At 38.6% G+C, this 25,683-nt stretch overlaps 1 protein-coding gene across 1 annotated transcript in view; it reads right to left on the reverse strand.

Annotated features, from left to right (window-relative positions):
- SLC37A1 (solute carrier family 37 member 1) overlaps window positions 1–25,683 on the reverse strand; it is a gene marked incomplete at both ends in the record, with an annotated part of 31,497 nt that overhangs the window by 940 nt on the left and 4,874 nt on the right. Inside the window, 15 exons of the mRNA XM_079549292.1 lie at window positions 1,187–1,284; window positions 1,816–1,894; window positions 2,561–2,634; window positions 3,169–3,217; window positions 3,930–4,015; window positions 6,816–6,878; window positions 8,260–8,350; window positions 10,051–10,182; window positions 13,178–13,261; window positions 15,264–15,302; window positions 20,481–20,518; window positions 21,286–21,452; window positions 23,025–23,101; window positions 24,526–24,661; window positions 25,446–25,524. Coding sequence (XP_079405418.1) covers window positions 1,187–1,284; window positions 1,816–1,894; window positions 2,561–2,634; window positions 3,169–3,217; window positions 3,930–4,015; window positions 6,816–6,878; window positions 8,260–8,350; window positions 10,051–10,182; window positions 13,178–13,261; window positions 15,264–15,302; window positions 20,481–20,518; window positions 21,286–21,452; window positions 23,025–23,101; window positions 24,526–24,661; window positions 25,446–25,524 — 1,292 coding nt within the window. The remainder of the gene's footprint in view (window positions 1–1,186; window positions 1,285–1,815; window positions 1,895–2,560; window positions 2,635–3,168; window positions 3,218–3,929; window positions 4,016–6,815; window positions 6,879–8,259; window positions 8,351–10,050; window positions 10,183–13,177; window positions 13,262–15,263; window positions 15,303–20,480; window positions 20,519–21,285; window positions 21,453–23,024; window positions 23,102–24,525; window positions 24,662–25,445; window positions 25,525–25,683) is intronic.

Genomic DNA, 25,683 nt, shown 5'->3' on the forward strand with positions numbered 1-25,683 from the left:
CTTACATGTAGAAAAAAAATAGTTCAACATTTTGGGCTTAACTTCAGTTTAGAAAGAAAGCTTCCATCCCAACTCCAAACAGTGCAACCTGCTTTTCTTGTCTGAGGAAAGAGTGTTTGATGCACTCAGCTGGTCTTTCTGCAGAAGTACAGAGCTCACTGAAGTAACCAGGCAGACAAGGGGTTTTGTCTGGGCACAGCCAGTATAGAGGAAGGTGCAGTTCTGAAGTGTTTCACAGTCATTCCACCCTTTCATGAGCACTTCCATTCAGGACTTCAAAAGGACAGCATAAGCAAGTGATACTTCAGGATATCTCAAGTACAGAGTCATGAGAACATGACTGGCAGCATTCTATGAGAACAGACCAAATTGGTACAAATGCCTGCTAGGGAAGTCTGTGGCAAACACAGAAACATAACCTATAGGTTAACCTATAGGTGGCTACAGCAAGGCTGACTTGAAAGCCTCTTCTTGCCTCATCTTCTCTCTTCTTTGGTCTTTAAAGCAAAGTAGTGCAAGTTAAGGAAAAAAGACACCTTATCAGATCTTCCTATCCAGCACACAGAATCTCAAACAAGAGAGGAGGAGAAGAACATAAAAAATAGAAAAGGATATACTTTGTTTCAAGTAACCATGCATGTCACCCTCCTTTTGCCTAACATCTACTCCTCATTACTGTCAAAACCAAGAAAGTCATTTTTTGTTTAACCCAGCACAGCAATTTTAGGGCCCACCTGGAGAATGTAATGTATTAACTTTCAACAGTTTCATGATCGTGGTGATTTTGGTTACACAGCAACATAGCCAAACAGTTGTTACTGCTCCAGTAAACCAGTTTTAAGGAAAACAGAAGTAATTCTTCTCTGAGTGGAATCTAGGGCATCTTCTAGCTTTAAATGTTAAGGTTCACTTACAATTTTGCCTGCTGTAATCTGCTCAGCCAGCAATTAACAGATGTGTAATTGTTCACAAATTGAAGTGCATCAAAACTAATTTGCACTTCTGATTACAATTAAATGAAAATTTCAAAACAAGCTACTTTGCTCTTTTATTGAAAATCTCCTATACAATGGGATGTTCCTTAGACAACAAAGCACTGCATTTGCAAAAGGAAAACATGCATTTTAAGACAAACAGTTTAGCATAAAGAAAATACACAGCAGGCAACAAGTACTTTTAGACTTACCAGCAAGGCACAGCCATCTGCTACCATGAGCATGTAAAACACATTGTTCCAACCAGATGGTGAAATGAGACCAGCCAAGAGAGGCCCCAAAGCTGCGCCTAAAACATAGTACTGATAGTGTCACAGTGATGCAACGCAAGTTTTATTATGCTGAAATATAGCTGTTCTGAGACAGATTATCAGTTTCTCAACTTAGTTAACTCAGTATTAGCTGATGTTCTAAAACATCCCAGAAAGCTCAAAATGTAACTGATATACCTACAAGCCAATAGGGAACCTAACACAGGGGAAGCTGGAAGACTAGAAGTTAGAGAAATGTCATTCTTTGGCTAAAAATATGCCTATTCCACATCAAGACAAATCCCACTCAATTCTCTCTTCTACATACTAGTGCAGGAGTCACAGGTAATCACTGATCTCAGAAAGAGCCCTATCACATCTACTTTTTTTTTGTTTGTTTGTTTTTTTGCTTCACCCTCCCTCAAACATGGGAACACCAGTGGTGCTAAACACTAAGTTTGCTCTTGCTCTCAATTCCAAAACTGTACCTAGCCTTGACAAAACCTGGAGAGAACACAGTTTCTCAAAAGCCTTTCGTTTTAACCTACCACAGCCAAGCTCTTGCTTACCTACAGATCCTGTTCCATCGATGATCGCTGTTACTGTGGACAAGGCTCTTGCATTCCCTTTCAGGCTTTTATGGGTACCCTAAAGTGACAAATACTGCTTAGAATCATCCTGAGTTGAACTCAGAAAAAGTTTCTACAGTAGTATCTAGTCTACACCTCTCCATGTTAGATGTACATTGTGAAGCTGGACTCTCACTTGGTACCTTCAGAAACCAGTGCCTTTGAAAGCAACCTTCAAACTCTTAGCCAATGAAAGGTACTAGGGTACCTTTTGTCTCAGGTGGCATTCATAACCAACAGGCCTCATCCAACTGAAAGTTCAAATGGTAGCATGGACAAGTACCAGGCATAGCTTTCTACACTGATGAGAATTAAGTCTCCAGCTTCTCTCTCACACAAATATAGCCCTTCATTCAAAGATGCAAAGTATAAAAGAGGGTAGAGAGAAGTCTGTACAGAGTCTTGGCCTTGCATGCAACTTTTACGTCCACTTTGGACTGCCACCTACAAGACTTGGTTAATCTTGTTACTATGGAAGAATAATTTAGAAGTGTCTCACAGGCAGGAGACTATTCTTTACTAATGTATGAACAATCTCAATGTCTGAGCTCAACACAGTTTAAGCATCTCCTTATCACCTTGCTTTAGGACAGTGCAGCCCCTTCTGATAATCCTGCAGAAGTCAAATGGCTCTCTCTGGAGGTCAAAGCTGCAAAGGTGGAAATAGAGGGGAAGCCAAACTCACCAAGTCAGCAGAGACAGCGGTGGTAATCAGTGCATAAGGGCCATTCACCAGGGCACCACTGATAAGCAGCATCACTGTTGCAAGTTGGACAAAAAACAGAAAACATGAGTTGCCCTAAAGACTTAACTGTAACAACAAATAGAAAGACATGAACATAATCAGCCTGTATGAGTGAAATTGCTTTCAAAAGCACTGCAAGTAGACTTAAAACATTTCTGATATTTGCTACAGGCAAATAATGCACATAATACAATACACAGGCATTATTTGTATAATAATGCCTATGCTGAAATAAAACCTCATAACAAAGACCAATGATACTACCTAAGTCACTGTTAGCTCAACCAACAGTTAGTTACAATTAATCGACACAAACTAATGATTTGTTAACCGAATCCCCATTACATAACTCATACCACCAACTATTTCGTTTGTATTCCTTCTCCTTATTGCACAAAAAGCAAGGCATAGTCTAAGGAGTTTCATTCCACACTCCCTCCTCTCAAGGAAAAAAATAAAAAGGAAAATAAAGAGCTAAGCAGAGCAAAGGATTGTAAATGAAAAATTCATATCAAGTGAGAGGCATACAACAATTTAGAAATACTCACCTACAGTAGCCTCAAGGCCCATTTTACTGACTGTACTGAACATGTACAACTGCAAAAATGAAAAAAAACACATGCTATAATACCAACATCAGCAGCGATGCCCACTTCCCCCATGTTAACTAAAAATATCTGAGGCATCAGGTGAAAAATAGTTCTGGCATCTGAGGTTTAAAATAACCCTTTTAGATCACAGCAGGATGGTTGCTTGATGGAACGGATGAGGGAGATGATAAGGGCTATGCTCCTATTTCCTCATGTGTCTTGTCAGAAGAAAGGGCTGTGTGACGAGATCACTCAACTTTAAACTCTCAAATTGTCAGCTTCAGTGCAGCACAGAATAATTCACAAAAGAATCAAAACATACATCAAAAAAATGCACTTGACATGTCCAGCTGCCAGTATTCAGTTAGAGCACAGTAATTTCGGTCTTTGAGCAACTAAAATTCTGGCTAAGGACTGCACATCAATTTTAAAAGAGTGATAAACTACGCAAGATTTTCAGTGTCCAACTTAGCTCTCTGCTTATTACTTCTGCTTTTCTTCACAAGATATAAGGCACAAGAAATAACAAGCAGTGGATTACACTGGTATTATTGCTTATGTAAAGGTGGTCCAAATCTATACTTCCTCATACGCTCAACTTCTTTCACTTTTAGCCTGGTCTGAATTCCATGTCCAACTTAGAAGATGCTGTTGCAGAACTTCCTAAGGAGTGCTGTAAAAGTCCCAGCCACAGCTGTAAAAGAAGGGCAAATTCTTACTGTGGGTGCTGCAAGCAATAACATCATTCCACAGGTCGATGCCCTCTTCTCCAGCCTGTCTGAAATCAGGCCTGCCAAAATTCCACCTGAAAGAAGAGACAGGTATGTAACACTGTGTGTGTTTTACACAAAAGGCATCAGTTACACTTAATGAAACTCAACTAAAGTTAAAACAATATATGACTTTTAATGCACTTACACACAGCAACACAGATTATAGAACTGATGAGATAACTGGCACTTGGTGATATCCTATAACTCATCCAGGTTTGACTCGGAAGGTAACTGATTCATTGGTTATTCCAACTGAATTTCCAAGATGGCAGGAATGAGGGTGGAACAGAGACTGAAGAAAAACTTAGAAATTATAGTTCTGCTGCTTTTGAACAGAAAATGCCTTTGCAACAGTGTCTCGCGCTCTCACTCTGCTTGCACTCCAGCTAGTTACTGGTCTCTGAACTCCTCACATGCAACAGTACTCAGCTGTAGTGTGCCCTGTCCATGTCATGTTTGTAGAGGAAATGAGCTAGTTTAGATCCTGGGACAAATGAAATACTTGTTTTTCACTTCATGCAGTCACTCCATGCTCTTTAGTTTTCTCTTTTTCTTGTATGTCCCAATGATCACGCATAGAAGTACTAATTGGAGTATGTAGCAGATGCAAGTTTGAAGGCCCAAGGAAAAGAGCTGTCAAAATGATGTACAGAGAACTTAGTGCAGGGAGAAAGAAAGGAAGTTTTTCAGATTCTCCACATTCCTGCCTCTCCCCTCCCAGCTGCCCATCTTCCAAGTGTCTACATCATACTTGAATTTAAATGTAAATGCCAGTTTGAAATAGCACAGGGCACCTTGTTAACCTTGCATTCACAGTGGAATGAGACAAAGCTGAAAGAAGTCGTTTGTATCCCCAGGGTACCACTAACTCTTGCTTCAGCTGTCTAGGATGTAATAAGCAGAGGTAATATTTAGCACAAGTGTGAAACAGTAACTGCAACACACCTCAATACTCCTACAGTCAACTACCAAGGCCTACACAGCTCTTGACACAGTGAAACTTCCCCTACTACAAGTATCGTCTTCCAACAGACTGATACAAAGCTAATTTTCATAAGGGCACTGCAGGGTGTGTAGGAGAGGGTACACATAAAATTGAGACAGTGCTTATTTATTTGGGAACTATATGGTCTGACTGCAGTAAATAATTAATCATTCAATGGTGTCCTCACAAGTTACAAAGGAATAATCTCACCCCTATGATCAGTATAATTTCCCAACTTCATTTTATATAAGACATCATGAAAAAAAATGCGGCCATTCACTGTTGCGTCCACAAAAAATACACAAGTGTACAGCAGGGATAGTTCAGCTACATTAAAATGAACAGATTTTGACAAGGAAAGTGACAAAGATTCACAGTCAAGAGCATTTGGTATTCTTTTTTTTAAAGTTTCTGAAATACATTTGAAAGAACAGTGGTGTCAGTGGCACTACTATGATCTCACCAACAAGGAACACTGTGTAGAAGACACTAAGGAACCATGTGGGCACTTAAAATCTTAGAAGCTATCATGCAGTATTCTAAACACTTGTACTGAGTTGGTAGACAGGATGCAGGATTTATGGGAGACCCTGCTCCTGCATGAAGCAGAAGAACAGAAAAAATATCACGTGAAATCTAGCTTAGCACTGTAAAATTATCTTATGGCACATTAGTTATTCCAGCAGCAGCACCATTTATCTTCTGAATTACTGGAACAATTTCAGAACTTGAACTATTTTAACAGTAGCAATGCAAACTACCAGCTATTAATATTAAAAATAATAATAATTTTTAAAAATTAATGGAAGATGTATCTTAAGTAGTGTCTTACGGGACGTCTCTTGCACAAATCCCACAGCAAACCTGACCAGGGCTGTCTGAGGTAAAACACTGCTCATTTCTGACATATTACTCTGAGCTTTTTTTAAAAGTAAGAGTGATGAAACACTGGCACAGGTTGCCCAGGCGGGTGGTGGATGCCTCATCTCTGGGAACATTCAAGATCATGCTCAAGGGGGCTCTGAGCCACCTGATGTAGCTGTCGGTGTCCCTACCCGTAGCACAGAGTTGAAACAGACAACTTCTAAAGGTTCCTTCCAACGATCCAATGATTCTATCATACTATGAAGCTTATTTAAAATAGAGTGTTAAATGTGGCAGTGAAAGTGACTGAAATCAGTAACTCAGTGATACCAACTCAGGATAATCACTCAGACTTGGAATTTTACCAACAAAATGGAATATCTGCATTGCTGAATAATTAATGAAAATATCAATTTGTGCTTAGCAGAGATACCATGGTTCAGCCTTGTCAGTTTGTCACGGAGTGTGATTTACACACTCTTGATCTTTGGGGAAGGATTGATGTATCATTCTTTCATTTTGTACTATATTTAAGAAATCAATCTGACAGAAGCAGTAACAAACACATGGAGATATCCAGGTCACATGGCCTACACCACAATCACTGCATATCCTGAGAATCTGCTTTTTACAGTAGTTGAAGAGGTTATTAAAAAAAAAACAAAATCAGTCAAGGTTGCCAGTACTCCAGTGTTTGAAGCAGATCAGCCCATAGAAGCAGAACATCTATTATGCACAATGTAGCTAAAAAATTCCATAGTACTTGGCTCAGTCTGGGATGAACAAATCAGGGAGACAGTAGTGTTGTCCAAGTGAAAATGCTTAACAAGGATTTCAATGTCTGATCTATCTCTATTTAGTACCTTACTGCCTCTCTATTTCAGGCGATATAAGGCAGAACTACTAATACACATTAGCTGTGTACACCACTGTTTCTGCTAAACTGGTCTGATTGAAGATGAAATACTGATGTTTAAACTCACCAAAGATTCCACCCACATCAAACAGTGTAGAAAGATCCCCAGCTCTTTTGGCATCAAGGTGCTCTGGTGACAATTACAAAACAAAAACAAAAATAATCAAAACCATTTTCTTTCATTTCCGGACTATGAAAAGCAGATCTCAGTACAGTCATGTGATGGGTATCATAATCAGTCACTCAGCAATACAGTCCTTTGAATACAATTACACCCAAGGGAGGACATTTTAATGCTTCAGTTATAAAGTCTACTCAGTAGAGCTGTTGATTGTTAAAATTTGGCTTAACAATATTCCAATTTGTGAACAGCCACAGTCTTATGATCTAATGAGTGCTCCTAAGTGAGGCTCTTGGCTCTAAAATAATGATTAGCATACACTTGGATCACTTACAGAGCCTCATCCTGGGGGCTTCCATCACATGTCAAGTAATATTCATCATTAGATGGCTGGACACGTGCTCAGCACAGCACTTGCAGTGCAGTTTCTGTAGACTATGAAGAGACAAATGATTTCCTCAAGTCCACTCTCTGTTATTGACAGCAAGGACCAGTGTTGGCATATATTTACATTTAGTCTAATATAGTCACTCAAGTACTACCAGGTCAGATTTCCAGAAGCTTCTCAGGAAGCCTGGCAACTTAAGTTCCATTGTGTAAAATATGGCATTTCAAAAGCAGCTAAATTTCTAAACTCCTTTGGTATGTATTGTTTAAAAGCTTCTGCAATACACTTGAAAGAGCAGCATGTGCTAAAGCAGTGGTGTCAATGGTGCTACCATAACCTCACCAACAATAAATCTGCTACAGCACAGATTGGAGGACTGTTGATAAATATCTTCTATTACCAGGCAGCTACTTTCAAGGTAGCACTGGTTACTTGGGAGTCCACACAACAGCCGTTAGCTATAGTATTTCCAGCCGAGTGTGTTTTCATGGGTTGTTAAACTTGTCTCGCTCCACTGTCTGCTACTGCTAGACTCAGCCAACAATGCGTTTTTGTTAGCTGGGGATTTAAAGGTCACATCATCACTCACAAGAACTCTCTGTCTAGGGAGAACTCCTTCCTCTGCACTCTTCAGTGAAAAACAGCACTGGTGAACAGATAAAGAAGTTTGTCTGCATTTTAGTAGTTTTGCAGTTTGGTAATTCAAAGCACATTTAAAGAATGGGTTTGCAAGAGCCACAGCATTACAGGTTGGAATTGTTGAAGACAATCCACTTTCTTTCTTTTTTTTTTTTTTTTTTAAATTTAATTTATTTTTTTTAATGCCTTCTCATCATACTGAATTCAATGAGAAACATCTCAGTTGGTGCCTTACAGCCCTCCTGCTACTCTAGCAAAGACAGCCTATTTCAGAAGCAGTAACATTTACTCTCTTATTTATTAAGCCCATATTTCTAGACACTTCATAGTCATAATTCTGTTTCCCCTTACTGTGATACTTACCTACATTTGTGATATAGAGGGGAAGCCAGAAGAGAAAAGTATAGCTCACAAGCTTTGCAAACAAAAGGCATAGGGAAAACTCTATGACTCCCTAAGAAAACAAAGGAAATAGGAAGTCAGTATCTTGATAATGGTTATTAGCTACTTTCAAAGACCATTATAGAAATATTTCTAAGAAGCATTTTACACATTTTCTCTCAAGAATTCCCAAAAGACATTTTTCCCTTGACAAAAGAAAGCTTACAATCAGAGCAGACTACAGTATTCTGCTTATATACATTTCCTTAATTACAGTGAACTGAATAGAGAACACTAAAATAAACAGGAAGGATCGGATACTATTTGGACAGCTGCATCACTTATTTTCCTAATTTAGAGACTTTCTATGCAAGGTGCAATCATATTCCAGAGAAATGAATATACTTTTATGTTATTTACATTTATCTTTCTGATGGCTCTAAGACCTCTCCCTTATTGTCACACTCTTTAAAAAACAGCCAGTTAACCGGTATGACACAGCTCAAATTAATAAGTAGCAAGAACAAATCATAGATGTGGCAGATGCCTATTTCAAGTACTAATTTATTCAATCTCCTCTCTTGCTGGATGTATAGAAGGTATAGTTACTTGCTCTCTATAACTACCTGAAGGGAGGTTGTAGTGAGCTGTAGTGAGGGGTCAGCCTCTTCTCTCGTGTAACTGGCGATAGGACCAGAGGGAACGGCTTCAAGCTGCGCCAGGGGAGATTTAGGCTGGACGTTAGAAAATAATACTTCTCTGAAAGGGTGGTCAGGCACTGGAATGGGCTGCACAGGGGGGTGGTGGAGTCATCGACCCTGGAACGTTTGGATTTTGTGTTGAGGGACATGGTTTAGTGAGAACTATTGGTGATGGGTGGATGGCTGGACTGGGTGATCTTTAAGTCTTTTCTGACCTTGGTGATTCTGCGATTCTGCACAGACCTGTAACTAAAGTGCCACAGTGACTTACCTTCATCCCCCTCAAACTGATATCTTCTTGCTAAAGACAGGCATTTTTAAATTCATAGCACGGTGTACTGCAAGGACCACATATATGCAGCTGGCTCTACTTCACCAATAGTTGTACGGCAGGAATAATACTGAGGAGGTGCAGAGAACTTTAGAAGCAATTTTTCTACATACTTTTTCCACTTTGCCACAGGAAAAACAATTGAGACAGAGAATCAGATTGATAGAGTGAGAGGATGCAGGAATACAGTGGTTGGGTCCTGGGGACTTCCCCCTCTACATTTACACCTGATCTAAATCAGTTCAGGTATAATTCTTATTACTTCTGCATTGCATTGAAGCTGACAGACTTCAAGCTGACAGTATAATCAAGACCTACTGTTCCTGAACTACAAGAAATTTCTTTTCCTTTCTTTTACCAGCTGTCTGGATGCTTTGACTATCTCAAACTTGTCAATACAAACCATATAAGAGATTTTAAAATGAAAACCTTAAAAAACAATGTTGAGAAGTGTAAAACATAATCCACGGAAGAAAGATCTGACTCTGAAAAATGCTTACGCTCTTCCATTCCTAATACACATATCTCTAATTGACACCAGTGAACTTCCATGTTACAGGCTGAAAAAGAGCAACACTGGAGCCTAAATGTTTGTCTCGTGCATCAAAATCTGCTTCAGCCTATATACACCAGATCAAAGCTTGCGATGCAAAGTTAGTGATGTCTATCACTTCATCTAGAACTTCATGGAGGCAAAACCTGATTCCTACATGAACAGGCAACAACAGCACACATACTCACAGGTATTCGCAAAGCCCCAAGGAAGCTGATAGCTGATGTCCCATGTCTGCCTTCCCCAGTGCCCATAGTAATGGAGTTCTGTGATGTCATGGAATTTTCGCTGTCAATAAGCAAATGCTGCATTTCTGCATCCTGCAATTCCCCCCAGTGGCACCGTACACAAGAGAAGAGAACAATGTATCAAAACACATATCAAATCAGCAAATCATTCCAAAATAATTTCAAACGTATACAAACGTATACGGATACAAACGTATCTATTTTATTACAGATAGTTATAACTTTTTAAATATCTTGATTTGGATATAGAGGATATAGAGAAACCAAACAGTGTATATGAAAAACAGAGTGAAATAAGTCTGATTGTTTATGCTTGCTTGTTTACTTATGGAATCAAGTTTTCATTCTGTAGTGGCTTATTTCAAGTTGCAAAAAACTTACATATTATAATATGGCCTAAAGGAAAAAAATAATTTCCAATTTCGCTACTTAAATGTGGTCTAATTACAACTGAAAATCTACATTCCTGTACAAAATCAATTATTATCTTTTCTACGTATTAATATCAAGCTTGTTTTCCAGATTCTGTAACATCTTATTCACTGATTAAATTACAAGCCAGCCCATTTTTCCAAGTGAGGTATGGACAGTGAGTTCTTTATGTTAAGCACTGATTTTTTACCTCTGTCTCATTTGAGCACTGCAATCCAGAAATTTTGAAAAGCCTGACGTTAACCAATATTGTCTAGGAACTAAGTTCTGAGTTCTTTTTTACCACTAGGAAGGATTTTATTCTAATAATAGTTCCACTGGCTGCTAAAAATACTAGTGAGCGAATTATCACTCGACACGAATAAGCTGCCCCAGTCTAGCCATGAGCGCAGCTTATTTTTATCCATCAACCACAGTGAACTCACAATAGAATTGGAAATTTACATCTTACAGCTGAAAAAAAAAATGCAGTTATTAATAGCACTTCTTTGCCAAGTAAGAAAAAGAACACGTTTTAGCTACCCTCACTTTTACTGCTCTTGGAGAAGCTTACCAAGCTGTATGCATCTACAAGTTATAAACGTATTCTATGTACTGTCTTCCTCCTTTCCATTCTTGTGCTTTTGAATAAAGCCTTACTGAAGAATTAAGCCTCATTTGAATTTGGCTGTATTTTAGTAAAGAAAATGAGATGTCATTACATATGCAGTACTTTTGACCTTTAAAGGCTCCTTCCATGTCAAACAATCCTATTATTCTAGGAAACTTACACAAATACAGAGGATTAAATGTGGCAGTGAGAGTAACTGAAATCCAAATAACTTATTTAGTAACACAGACTTGAAACTTTTACCAACAAAATGGAATGTCTGTGTTGTACATAGCTGAATAATTAATAAAAACATCAATTTGTGCTTAGCAGAGATACTATGGTTCAGCCTTGTCAGTTTGTAATGGAGTGTGATTACACACTCTTCATCTCTGGAGAAAGATTCATTATCCTTTCGTTTTGTACTATTTTTAAGAGACCAATCTGTCATCAGCAGTAACAAACACATGCAGATATCCAGGTCACGTGGCCAATACCATGATCGTTGCATTTACTGAGTGTCTGCTTTTTACAGTAGTTGACAAGTTATTTAAAAAAAAAAATAAAAATCAGTCAAGGTTGCCACTGCGGTGTGCTCAGAGGAGGATTGGCTCATAGGAGCAGAACAACTGTTGCCTGCCCAGGCAGAAAAGCTGACAGTGATCCTCATCTCAGTATCACCATAACACAACTGCTGTGAAAAGCAGAGGCGTTCACTCAGACAAGACTATCTTTTGTAATTAGCAATGATAAAAAGGGGATTCCCCCCAACCCTCATTTTTTTTTTCTTCTAAAAAACAAACAAAAACCCAAAGCCAAATAAACAACAACAACAAAAACAGTTGCCCTGCCAGTACTCTATAATACACACATAACTCAGCTAGTAGGGAAAAAAAAAAGGGGGAATATTGAAAGGATTGCCATTAAGTGCCTTCCTGGTTTGTTGTGCAAGAGTGTCTCTTCTCTGCCCACTTGCTATGCAGACTCTCTGAATAGTTAGAGAAGAAATCTGTGTGTACTTATTTGCTGACCATATTTTAGCTCTCTCTGTCTTCATGCCTTGTCTACAGACACCTACTTAGATTCTTAAATCTTCTCCCTTTATCTTCCAGATGGTTGTCAAGTTATACTGCCAAATGGTTTCTGGGCTGGAGACTGCTCTTAGGTGACTCAAAATGAACATGAGTAAACTTGGTACACTAAGTAAGCTCAGTGGTACTCTGAACTGAGTTTACTGACATTTATTCCAAACCACTGAAGGAAGATTACACTGCACTGATTGCAGGAGCTACAGAGAGTCAACCAAAATACTGGTGGAGCTTTTTCTTAAAGAGTACAAAACCTTTCCATCAATGCCAATTACTGTTGAAGAGACCAGGAAGTTTCTGTTTTCCTGTAAAAGTCCTAAGGAAGTGTTAACAAAAAATAAACAAAAGGCTATCCTCTCAGGATATCATGTGTGAAGTGTACTGAATACAAATACAGTATTTCAAATGGAATTTCTTCAGTTAATTTTCATCACAAGATAAAATTCCTTTTTGCCTATAAATTGGCACATCCAGAGTTCAGTTTCCAGTGATAATTACCAGCAATTACAGTTGCATGCTTTTATTCCTGTGAGTAACTGCTCATATTTAGAACTTTGTATCCTTGCACGCACCTGTAAGTATGCACATTTATTACTTTACATAAGGAGACAAGTGAGACTGCAGGGAAGGGACACACACATCCACTGAAACATTTAAAGGATTTCAAATGGGTTGTCTTGAAAATATCTGGCACTGCATTACATATGCTGAACTGTATAAAGATCACAAATTAAGGCCAAATAAGTTACCATGCTATCTTATTAATCTCTCCTGCAGTACTTATGCAAGATAATGCTTAGATCCCTTATCTGATGTTGCATTTGTGTATGGAAAGGAAAGTAGATTTCAGCATTACAAAGAAAGACCAACCTTTGCCAACAGTATATCTACTGTAAATTTCCTGTGTGATGTTTAGAAAGTCTACTATACTGCTTTACAATAACACATCACATTTTACCTGAGACTTGCTAGTTTCCTTGGCATTTAAGGTTGTCATCTGGACTCTGAACCGAGATGCACCATTCAGGAATGCTTTAGAACTCTGAAAGAAAAATAACAACCCCTCATACTTCTGTTACCTGATTTGTAAAGGATTACATAGTGCTAATAATTTCTTCACAAATGAAGCCTATGTGTATCATAGCATCAACATATAGCATAATCCCAAATGAAGAATCCTTAATTAAATGCCTGTGTGTGTTTTGTGTTTAAGCTCTTACAGAGACCTATGGCAATATACATAAAATGCAATTATAAATGTCTTTGGAGGCCTAAGTCATACTGTTTTTTACAAAGCAGCCTTATACTGAATTTAGAGCACAGCCACCATTTTTCCACCATCTTACCAGCTTCTTTCTATACTGAGCTTCCTTTGGCATTGCTGACATTTTTTTCTCATATGGAAATTATCTCAGTGACAACTACAGATTTTTATTTAATTCTATTTTCCCAGAAAAACTTTGTTTCTTTATTTCTCCGCCCATTTAAGCTAAAAGTGTCTTCCACTTGTTTAAGTTCACTCCATTCCAACTCAGAAGTAGACCAGAGACCATGCGCCTGGGGCTTCCGCAGGATTACCAAAAAGTCAGAGAGCCTCTGGGGTACACAGAAATCAAGGCAATGAGTTGTGTTTTAGGCCCTAGATGGACCTGAACTAATGCACTGCTTTTTACATCTATTTACTGCCCTGTGCATTACTGCATCAGTTCACACCAAAATTACATTCCTTATAAAACACCATCGTGAGATCCTTGGCCTAAAATGACATGCCAAGGAGACTATGATGTGCCTAGTGAAATAAATATACAGCCTCAATGTAGGCTTGTGGTCAGGGAAGGAGAACCTATTGCTAACACCATAAGAGGCACTGCGCATTCCTCAGGGATGAGATATCTGCTTCCCAAGTGTCAAATCACATTCTGAATGCCACATCAAAACAAATGAATGAGAAACCACCACAAATCAAAAAAAGAATGCCTGCCCTCACTGAACATTTTAATTCAAGATGAATCACTTGGTAACTCCTGTCCGACAAAAATACAAGGATATATAATGCAGTTTTCTTTACACAAACTGCCTTTCATCAATCAAATCCTCCTAAGAGGGCAAAAAACTTCTGAGAGGTGAGGATGAATACCAAAATTTGTGCTGCACAATGCAGAGCTGAGGCACAAGCAGTCTTGGCCATACATTCTGCAAAAAAACTGAATAACACCCATGGGCAGAAGAACAGGTTTTTGTCTTACAAAAAATTAAACTCTTGTCAGAAAGTGATTTATAACAATCTGTGGGGAAAAAAAAAATCCATTATCTGTAGAGAAAAACCAAAAACCAAAAAAAAAAAAAACCAAACCAAAAAAACAAGACTTTTCATTTGACTTGAAAAAATAAGATTTACTGTGGCAAAAAGGAAATGTCTTGGGATAAGGACTAGACATAGAGGCTGCACATTTAATGCTTAGAACATCTTTCTTCTTTTCATTAAGATAAAAACTGCAGGTTTCTTCTAAAAGCACAAGCACGTTGCCAAAGGAATTTAAGAGAGCTAGGTTTCCTGGAAATGCAAGTCAGGTTAAAGAAAGTTCTTAGACAATAAAGGCAAGTCTGTATGAACAGGCTGCAATGAATATGTGTACTTATGAGAAGGAAAAAAAATAAAAAGAAAGCACAGGGAGAAAAGACTAGAAGCAATAAATACAGTTTTAAATAATCATATTTTAAAAATGCCATTAAACCTTTCCTTCAATTTTGATGATAAATAGTACATCAACGTATAATAAAGTCCACGGACTTCTTGCTTGCATTTGTCATGGGTATATCCTTCTGGAATGCTGCAGATTAAGTTTCCAATTGTAGTACTCAAAAGCCCTTTACCATAATCAAATGTCTTGAAGCAAATCCCAGATTCATAAATCAGAGTCAATGAGCAAACAAAGCACAACTGAAGGAACTGCTGAATAAGGAACGAGAACTGCACATCCGAGGCTCTGTGCTTGGCTCTCCATCTGTTCTTCTGGACAACTCAGTGAAATCAGATTACTCACCACTACAAACTCTGTAGAAATACTGGGCTCATGATCACGCTGCAAATAAACAGTAGACCAAATTCATCTAAGACAGTGATATCACAGAGAGATTAACCTAACCTTTAAACCTTAATATGAACATATCTTCAATTCTTCCCTATTTATTTCAATTGTCTTTGAACTTAACCAGCCTCATTCTTCCATTTAGAGGTTCAGCTTTTGGCACCAACTGGCACGGCTGTCTGCACCCAACCAAAATATTTGTCCTAAGTGACAAGCTACAGCCTTATGAGCAAAACAAACAGACATGTTTCCTTGATTTCTTAAATAATATTTAATAATAATTTCTACCTATTTGCAAAAGCACAAGTTGTTCTGGTTGTCACCTGAGATGACTGAGCACAGAGTGACAGTTACCATTTTATGTATGCCAGCAAATTTTAACCCTTGGTTAACAAGTTTGGAAGTTCGTTCCCAGTGATAACAGTCTGTCTTATTACATGTACCTTCCTTCCTTTTTCTTTTTTTTTTTTTTTTTTTCCTTCAATTCAGCAATCAGATACAATCACCTGTATGATACCACATCTGCATTTTTAGGAGATCTTCTCAGACTTCTATTCTTGTCAATTTCCTTAACTTTTAAAACCGCCCTCCCCATAGTGAGCAGAAACTGTGACCCAATGTATTTCACAGACCACACAGATCTGAAGTGAGATATCTAAGCAATTAAAGTGGTATACAGCTTCCCAAGAGAGAATCTGAGAAACATTAGAGGCAGGCAGGGAAATACTTCACAAAACCCTAGAATATTTGCAGATGTGGATACGCAGAATAGGGAAGGAAGAAGTGATGCCTTCTGCTATGCAGAGTAAGGTTTCCAGGGAAACAGAATGCCAAATGCAATGCTATACAATGAGGCTGCGTGTGGTGCAGTGATCTTACTGATGCCCTGGAGATTAGGTCAAAGGACAGTCCCAGAAAAGGGAAATTGTGGTGAACAGAAGGGGAAAAGAAACCCCTAAAAATACTGGCTTCTAGTTAAAAACATCAGTACGATGTAGACATTGAATGCCTTTTTTTATTACTAGCTCCTTGAGGCATACGAACAGGCTATTGCATGCAATTTCTTAGTCATGCTTCCCAATAAAAGTGCATTAGAGACAAATAGTAAACATTTACTTTCACAAAGCTTAAGAGCCAATACTAACAACATTATGCTCAAGGTATTATAGAAGCAGCTGACATTTTTGCAGGAGAACTTGTGAACGACATAAAGCCCAAGGAAAAAATGCCTCTTGTTAGGAGTCTCTACAAGTCATGTAAACGATTCTCATATTTGACAGAAGTTACCTTTAATAAGTGAAAAAGAAATAAATGAAAAATACAGAGCTTATTGTAAGTACAAATTATCTCACAGCAACAAACTAAGAATAGGAGTTCCACAGACCATTAAAGGCAATCAGAAGCTTTATCAGGAAACTTCCATATGAGGAAAAAATCCATTAACTGGTAAAGAAAAAAAAATAACAGACAGCAGAAAAGTCACCATCAGTTACTATTCAAGAAAAGAGAGAATTTACAACATAAAAAGCCATCTATCTAAGATTTTTTTTTTTTTTGGGGGGGGGGAGGGAGGGGAGGAGGGAAAGGTGGACACAGTAAAAAGCAGAAATCATCCCTGAACTATCTGACTGTGATACCTGAAACCAGTAGGTGCAGTTCACATATACGTGCAGATAGCCTTCACATATAGTAATTCTCTACTTTATGAAGACATATGGGATTCCTTAGGACCCTGCCTCTAACACACTCCTCAGCAGCCTTGACTTGCTGTCACACACAGGAAACCCCGAGACCTATATTTGCTCTCTTGTTCTTCCGAAGACCTAGTTGAAAATGTAGCAGACTTGACTGCCCACGGGTCCCTGGGAGTCAAAGGAGAAATAGCCTGGAGCAAAATACTGCTCTGCGTTTTAGTTACAGTAGAAACAAACACATACCAAAGTCTTACTGAACATGAAACAGAGATGAACCCACAAACATATTCTGGAACAACAACAGGAGGATAGTGATGACATTCTGTAACATAATTGGTCTCCCAAGTACTCTCCTTTTTGTTTTTTTTCCTTGTCTGTTATTTTCCTTTCTGCTTGAATTGCCTCCCTCCTCTTGCATTACAGATACACAAATCAAGAAAGGAATCTACTTCTCATGAGAATGAATGTGTACAAGCCCATGGGGCAGGATGACATGCACCCCAGTGACTCAGAGTCCTAAGGGAGTCGGCTAAGGTGGCTGCTGAGCCACTTTCCACCATATTTGAAAAGTTGTGGCTGTCACATGAAGTCCTTGAGGACTGGAAAAAAAGGAAACCTCATTTCCACCTACAAGAAAGGGAGGAAAGAGGACCTCGGGAACTTCGGGATGGTGAGCCTCACCTCTGTACCTGGGAAGATCATTGTACAAGTCCTCCTGGAAGACATGTTAAGGCACATGAGGGACAAGCAGGTGATCTGAGACAGTCAGTATAGCTTAACAAAAGGAAAGTCGTGCCTGACCAATCTGGTCACCTTCTATGATGGAGTGACGGCATCAGTGGACAAAGGGAAGGCAGCTCACGCCATCTACCTGGACTTCTGCGAAGTCTTTTACATGGTCTCCCACTGCATCCTTATCTCTAAGTTGGAGAGACGTGAATTTGAAGGATGAACTATTCACTGGATAAGGAATTGGTTGGAAGGCTGCAGCCAGAAGGTTGTGGCCAATGGCTCTATGTCCAGGTGGAGGCTGGTAATGGGCAGTGTCCCACAGGTGTCTGTCTTGGGACAGGTACTCTTTAACATATTCATCAATGACATTGATGATGGGATTAAGTGCATCCTCAGCAAGTTTGCTGATGACACTAAGCTGAGTGGCTTGATACAGCAGAAGGAAAAGATGCCATGCAAAGGGACCTTAAACTCAAAAAGTGGTCTCTTGTGAACCTAATGATGTTCAATAAAGTAAAGTGAGTGGTTTTGCACTTGGGTCGAGCTAATCTCAGATATGTATACAAACTGGAAGAAAAATTCCTTGAGAGTAACCCTGTTGAGAAGGATTTAGGGGTCCCGGTATGAAAAACTGAGCATGAGCCAGCAGTGTGCTTGCAGCATGGAAGGCCAATGTTATCCTGGGTTCCATCAGAAGTGGAGTGGCCAGCAGGGGGAGAGAGGTGATTGTCCCCCTCTGCTCTGCTGTCATGAGGCCTTAGCTGGAGTACTGTATTCAAGTCCGGGGCCCCTAACACAGGAAAGATTTGGAATTTTTGGAGAGGATCCAGAGGAGGGTCATGAAGATGATCTAAGGGCTGGAGCAGCTCTCCTATGAAGACAGGTGGAACAAACTGGGCTTGAGAGAAGCCTTGAGAGAAGGCTGCAGGGAGACTTTATTGCAGCCTTCCAATATTTAAAGAGTTAATAAAAATGAGGGAAATGAACTTTTTACATAGGTAGATAGTGATAAAATAAGGTGGAATGGTTTTAAACTAAAGGAAGGATGATTTAGATTAGATGTCCAGAAGTTTTTTTTACTGAGACAGTGGTGAGGTGCTGGCACAGGTTGCCCAAAGAAGCTGTGGATGCCCCATCCCTGGAGGCCAGGATGGATGGGGCACTGGGCAATCTGATTTAGTATATTTGATCTAGTGGATGGCAACCCTGCATGTGGAAGGGATGTTGGAACTTGATGATTCTTGAGGTCCTTTCCAACCCAAGCCATTCTATGATTCTCACATAGCAGCTGAAGTTTTCAAAGGCACATCTCTTTATCACTGACATAGATTTCTACATTACCTAATTCTGAGTGCACAAAAATTGAACTTCTGTGTTAAGTGTACTGGGCAAACATCTCAGTACCAGAGCTCACTTACTAACCAACTTACTTTAAACAGTGTTTGAACAACCCTGTACTAAATATTTGAACAAAAGGATTTTCTTTTAGAAACAACTGAATGCTAGAGTTTTGCTGCCACAACGGCACAAGGAAGAACGCATGTCATCTTCAGCAAGACAAAGAAAGCTTATGTATTCACATGTAGACTGTTTTGACAGCAGTAAATTGCATAATTGACACATTTTAAAACTCACCTAACATTTAAAAAGAAATAACCTATCTCTTCTTGGAGATTTCAAAATTTCACTAGGCAGTCCTTAATCAGTCTAATCCAATGTAAAAGTCAGTCCTAATACAAGCAGAGGGTAGGATCAGATGACTTACTGAGATCCTTTCCAAATCAAATCATTCTATGACTCCACAAACAAAAAACAACACAAACACAACACAGCACTGTCATGTGACCAATATCATTAAGTACAAGTTATTTTTCTCTCCACTTCACAGTTCTTCATTAATATCAATACAGTCCGTAGTAATTCCGATTAGCTTGGTTTAAATAAAGGCTGTACTGTATCACAACAAAATTCTCTGCCACAGACTGACTGCTTGCCCTAGTCTCTTAATCTTTTAGTTAAGAGGTGAGTCACCATCCCTGCAGGTGTTCAAGAACACCGTAGGCACGGCACATACAGCTTAATGAGCACAGTGGTGATGTCTAACAGTTGGACTAGATGATCTTAGTGGTTTTTTCTAACCTTAATGATTCTATGAACTGCAGCTTCACATACATTTTTTGCTCCTCTTTTCCCCAGTCATGTGTTCCTGCTGCCCTTCCCTCTATCCAAGGGATATCCCACCTTTCGTTCAAGCTCAGAGATACAAGGTTCATAGACCACATACTAGGTAAAGGGCTGCTTGCATTTTACTTTCTGCAGCGCCCAGTACAGGGTTCTTAACAGTGAGATCCTTGATAGGCCATGGTTGACAGCTATCTCATATCCAAGCAAGTAGGGAAACTGAAGGACACCGGTCAAAACGCTCTGAATACACTCAGGAAGATTGGAGGAAAATAACATGAAGAAAAACGAAGAGCTTTTACTGAGTTTGCTGTGCTAAGTTCATCCACTGCAAAACCTTAGCTTAAACCAAGTCATTCACCTCCTCATTTGTACTGCTTTGGTAGACAGTAAGCTTCTGCTTTACCACTGAAGCACAGAGAACCAATCATTCTTTCAAATCTGGGTAATTTATAACAACATGGCACAAAAGGACCATGAAGATGATTTGAATACTAGAGCTACCATAAACATGTATATTATATTAAAAGGAAAAAAAATCATAGCAGAAAAAACATTCACTTACACTGGATGGAGTGCAGGAGCAACTTATATCTTTAGGATCTGAAATACAATAACACACGTAGTTAATAATGAAAGAAAGCATAAATAATCTCTCTTAAAACACTTATCAGTAGTATAATTTACTACCAATAAGCCAACAGTACAGAAGATACAAAGATAGTTCTCATATGAACATCTGGTTATACATTTAGAGAAACAGAAAAGGATGCTTCACAGTACCCTTTGCATTCTAAGACAACAGTTCTATCTGGCAGCCCAGTTCATTGCATCATTCTAGTTGTGTCAACAAAGCTTTTTATGTCCTCAGACAGGACAGATGCAGAAAAATAAGCATTCATATTGCTATCTTTAAGTCTACAAAGAGACAAATGAAAGGACTTCTTTCTCATTTCTAATTTAAGGTCACAGAACTTGCTCTTATCAGGCAATCTCTTTATTTTGTACAACAGAATACGGATGTCATACGTTGAATGGTAGCACAGAATACACATTACAGCCAGGTGGGATATTCTAATATTTAGATGTGTCTGACACCTGAACAGTTTTTTTTTAGAGACAGGGATTAAATATAGGACAGTGCACTGAATTCTGAAGTGTTACTCTCAGATATGATAATCTGGGTGTATGAACTTGTCAGACACACACAGATTTTTCTTAATCTAGTTCTAGGACAAAGTTGTTGCAGTATTAAGTGTATCTTGAAGAATAATTGCTAGCTATTACTATGCCCCAGGTCATTTACCTTAAACAACAATGATTTGCCAATAATGAGCCCTTTCATGGTTCTATCACACTAAAGCACTTACGTTCAATAAGAAAGAGGAAACAAACAATCCCCATCACAGCAATGATAACACCAGGCATCACAAAGGAGAGACCCCAGCACGTAGATACCCAATAAGCAGCAATTAAGGATCCCAAGATGTTTCCCACTGATGTGTGTGAATTCCAGATTCCCATGATCAAACCTCGCCTACATTAAAAAGAAACAAACAAGTCCCACAGACATTTCTTATTATTCCAACAATAAGCAATCTTGAAAAAAGCATATAAAAAAAGACTGCTTACCTGTGGTGACAGTGAAATATCTGTCTGACAGTGAAATAACTCATTGCTCTGTAACTGACCACTTCTTTATGCTAGCCTTTCAACTGTCCGTTTCAAAGCATCTAAATATTTAGAGAAGTGTTCCAAGAACTTCTCTGTGCATGACAGAACTCATCCTGCATGTAACAGCACCACGGGGGGTTGCATACATCCAGATAAGAGTTTCTTTGGTAGAAACATGTATATAGATGTTGCATAGCATATACATACATACATGCTTAGTCCAATGCTTCTGTGAGTGGAAGTCCTGCAGATACACTGCACAGACATGACTCACAGATACACTGAACTTGTTAGCCTGGAAATCCTAGATTAGAGCTGCTATAGAATAGCTCCAGCAGAACCACTGTAAATCACAACAATTCTGCTGAAGTGTTTGCGGTTAGCAGGCTTTTTTCCTTGTAAGTCTTAGGAAAACTGCCTTGCCTTCAGCAGGAGGTTACCTGGAGCAACCTAATTTTAAATAAAATAAATCTTTTTCTTTGACTGAAGACAAGATCCAAGAAGTCTGCTCACGTTTCAAGGAATTTGTAGCAAAATGAAACTCAGTGACATTGGACCAGAGCTCTATCCAACAGCCTCCTAAAACTAAAGACTGTTGCTATTGCTTAAAAAAGAAAATCTGAATGAATGCATTTGCTATGCACAGACCTGTTAATTCTTTTCAGTAGTTTGATACTGTATTTTTTGAACTGTCTCACAATTTTACATAGAAAATTTATACTGAATTTTCATATGTACTCCCCTGGAACTGATTGACAGTAATGTTCCTTTGATTATATCTACAATGGACAGCACTAAATAGCATTACTATATGCTACAGCCATCAACCATCATCAGAGGCAATAAATTTAATATGCAGCTCTCACAAAATTCATGGAAGATTTCTGCATGGTATGATAAAACAAGCATTAAGAGTGATCTCTATGCAGGATTTTAAAAAATAAAGGAAGAAAAAGGATTATTTAAAGAAAGTGACAAAAAGAAAGGTCAAGTCAGCTATGATATCTCTCTTCTTTTTTAAATTAAATTTCAAGTTTTTCTAAGTGTGTTAGAAGGAATATATCAGACCAAAAGATATCTTTAGAGCTGTACTCTGACAACTGCTTTGAAACACAGATGAAAACACATTAAAAAGGCATGATAACAGCCTTTATCAAAAGTGGTTTTAGACTGGTAATATTTGCAAGAATTTCAAAACAATTCATCTGAAAAATTAAACATCAAACAAAGGAGTTACCAGATAACACTAATTTGACATGAAAGAGAACATTTCAGACTGAAATGTAAGCTAACCAGAAAACTTCTGTCAAGGATCCACCTACCTTTTCTTTTATCCCAAAGCATCACTGAAGCGATAGGTAGATACTGACTACAATCTGATAGCCCTGAATGCACTGATTTGTACTTCCAAAACTTTGCATTATGTATTACTTACCTTCCTTTTCCAAACCAGTTGCCAATACATGTAACGACACTTGGCCAGCCAGTAGTCTGCACCAACCCATTAGCTATCTGAAAGCATATAGAAACAATAATAAATAAGCATAGCCTACGACAAGTTAAGTTCCTACATAATCCCTGTTGAGTGCTGTGTCAGGAAGATTGAACAAGTGCTTTGATTTCAGAAGTTTACTGGGGGTTTCAAAAGCATTATTTTTCAAGAATAAACAAGCTGAAATATTTATGGACAGGGAAGAACCCCTGTGAAACATTTCCAGTAATGCAAACCACAAAAAAGTAAAATTCAATCACGTGCTTACCAAAAATCTCATTTCATTTCAACAGACAAACCAATTCCCCAAACTCTAAGGGCTACACAATACTTCACTCAGTTTGAACATATGGCAAAGTAATATTTGGGATAGAAGTGAAAAAATAAAAAAGCTTTCATGAAGACTGGACAATTTTGAACACTGGATTTAAAGTGATTAAAAGACATACGCAAATAAGCTTAGAGGAGAAACGTAATACACTGTATTCAGACTGAGGTAAGAGATATTTCGGCCTGCAAGTTGCACAGATGTAAGGGAATCCTAACTCAATTCCTAAAACCTGTCAGGCAATCGTTCATTAACCCAAAGATTACAGCATATGAGCAACTGAACATGAAGTGAAGCAATCTCACACCTTCATGTTACAGGACTCACTGTCCACATCACTGGTAAGCACACAGCCTATGCCTAAGGCAGCTGGCTCCAGTCTTGGGAACCACACAGGCTAACAGCCTTGGGGCACTGACACGTTTTACAGGTGACTTGGTGAAATAAAAGCTTTCAGTGCTCAAGTCTGTATTGCTGCAAGTCATATTACACATGCCACGCAAACATGCCAGCTGTGAAAATGCAACCAAGATAATACAAAGAAAGCAACAGTGCACAATGCAGACCTGTCCAAAATGACTCAGAAGTGCTAATCATATACTGGTCATGATCAAAATTCCATTTTGGGTCAATGGTAAATATTCTTGTGATGCGTGATTAGATCTACAAGCACTCTGAAAAATCCCACACAACAAATTTTATTAAAAAGGCTGACAGTTTCTCAGCCACACCAACGTGGGAGACTCCAACATTAGGCACATAAAATGTAATTTTCCTGATGAGGAAGCCAAGATGAATCATTCAGGTCTTGGCAGAATGACAAAAGTAAATACATTTGTTTTAAAACTCATCCAAATCTAAGCTTGCAAAGATTTGATCATCAATGAATTGCCACAGACTAAAACACTAATTTGTTTTCAAATATTTCTTTTTTTTTTTTTTAAACCTGGGGCTACCTACTCTATCATTTCTGTACGTTATTGTTGATGACAGATGTCAGCCTTATATCCTCCCATCTAACCACTAATCATAGCTAGGAACTCAAAAGAAACAATAGCAACACAACATTAAAAAGCGCCATGGAAACTCAGACTATCTAAAGAAAATCATGCCTACCTGGGCCATTATGTAAAACCACAGATTATGTATATTACAGAAATAACCCAATCCAAACATTGCAGTGAAGAACCCGCTAGCAAGCATTCCGACTGTCAGATAGTACCGGATGGGCAGCCGTTCTCCTATTATTCCACTTGAAATGTGGAAGGAAAGAAAAAGAAAAGCTGTAATTAAAAGTCGGATCATAAGGCTTTCAGGAATAAATAATATCTTGTGTTGCTTAATTCTTGTTGAAGGGAAAGTTTACTAGTAAAGTACTTGACAGAAAAAAAACAATAAATGTTTCATGATCAATAAGTGCCTAGAATTAACATCTGCACAACAATCTTTCAGGGACATACTCACCTGAAGCCCATTGGAAGTGACTTACAGAATCATTCTACAAATGGCCCACAGCACTGGGAACATCTCCAGTCATTTAAAATGAGATTTATCTCTCTCACTAATGACTCTAGTTATGAAGGTTCCAATTTTGGTAAAGGAAAAGAGGCAACTCCAAATGGCAGTTAATAACCCGTGGATAGTTTTGATAGTGTCTGCTACTGCTCTTTCACTACAGGACACATCACCTCAGTCTACACAAGTGTATTGGACACGGATAAAATTTGGGGATGCGCCTCCCAACCCCACTGCACCCCCAAAGAAATACAGGTTAGACTGCAAGTTGAAAAGCACTCATGCACAAGGCAGTGGGGAGAGTTAAAATAATCTTTCTGCACACCAAGAGGTATAATACCACTGGCAACTAAGGAAGATGCATCGTTTTCTATAGCAATTAGCACAGATATAGGAGAAGGCATCAACATTCGAGTTCTCATTCTCTTCATGAGAAACTTTACAGTAGGATAGGACAATATATTGGGAATAGTATGGTTCCTATAGTAAGTGATGAAGGTTTCCAAGAGAATCAGATTTACCTTAAATACATTCCAATTGCGTATGCGCACAGAAATGAGTAATCCAGTGCTCCCAGTAACTGCTTGTAGTTATTCTTATCTAAGAACATATTTTCAAAATAAACCACCAGTTTATACGTGCCAATAATTTTTATATTTGATGAGAAAAATGACATGCATAGGACACGGCGGATGTACATTGGATATTTATGGACATTGGATATTTATTTGGACTTAAGCACATATTATGTAAAACACA

This window comes from Tetrao urogallus (assembly GCF_951394365.1).
Source record: "Tetrao urogallus genome assembly, chromosome: 1".
Classification (NCBI taxonomy): domain Eukaryota; kingdom Metazoa; phylum Chordata; class Aves; order Galliformes; family Phasianidae; genus Tetrao; species Tetrao urogallus.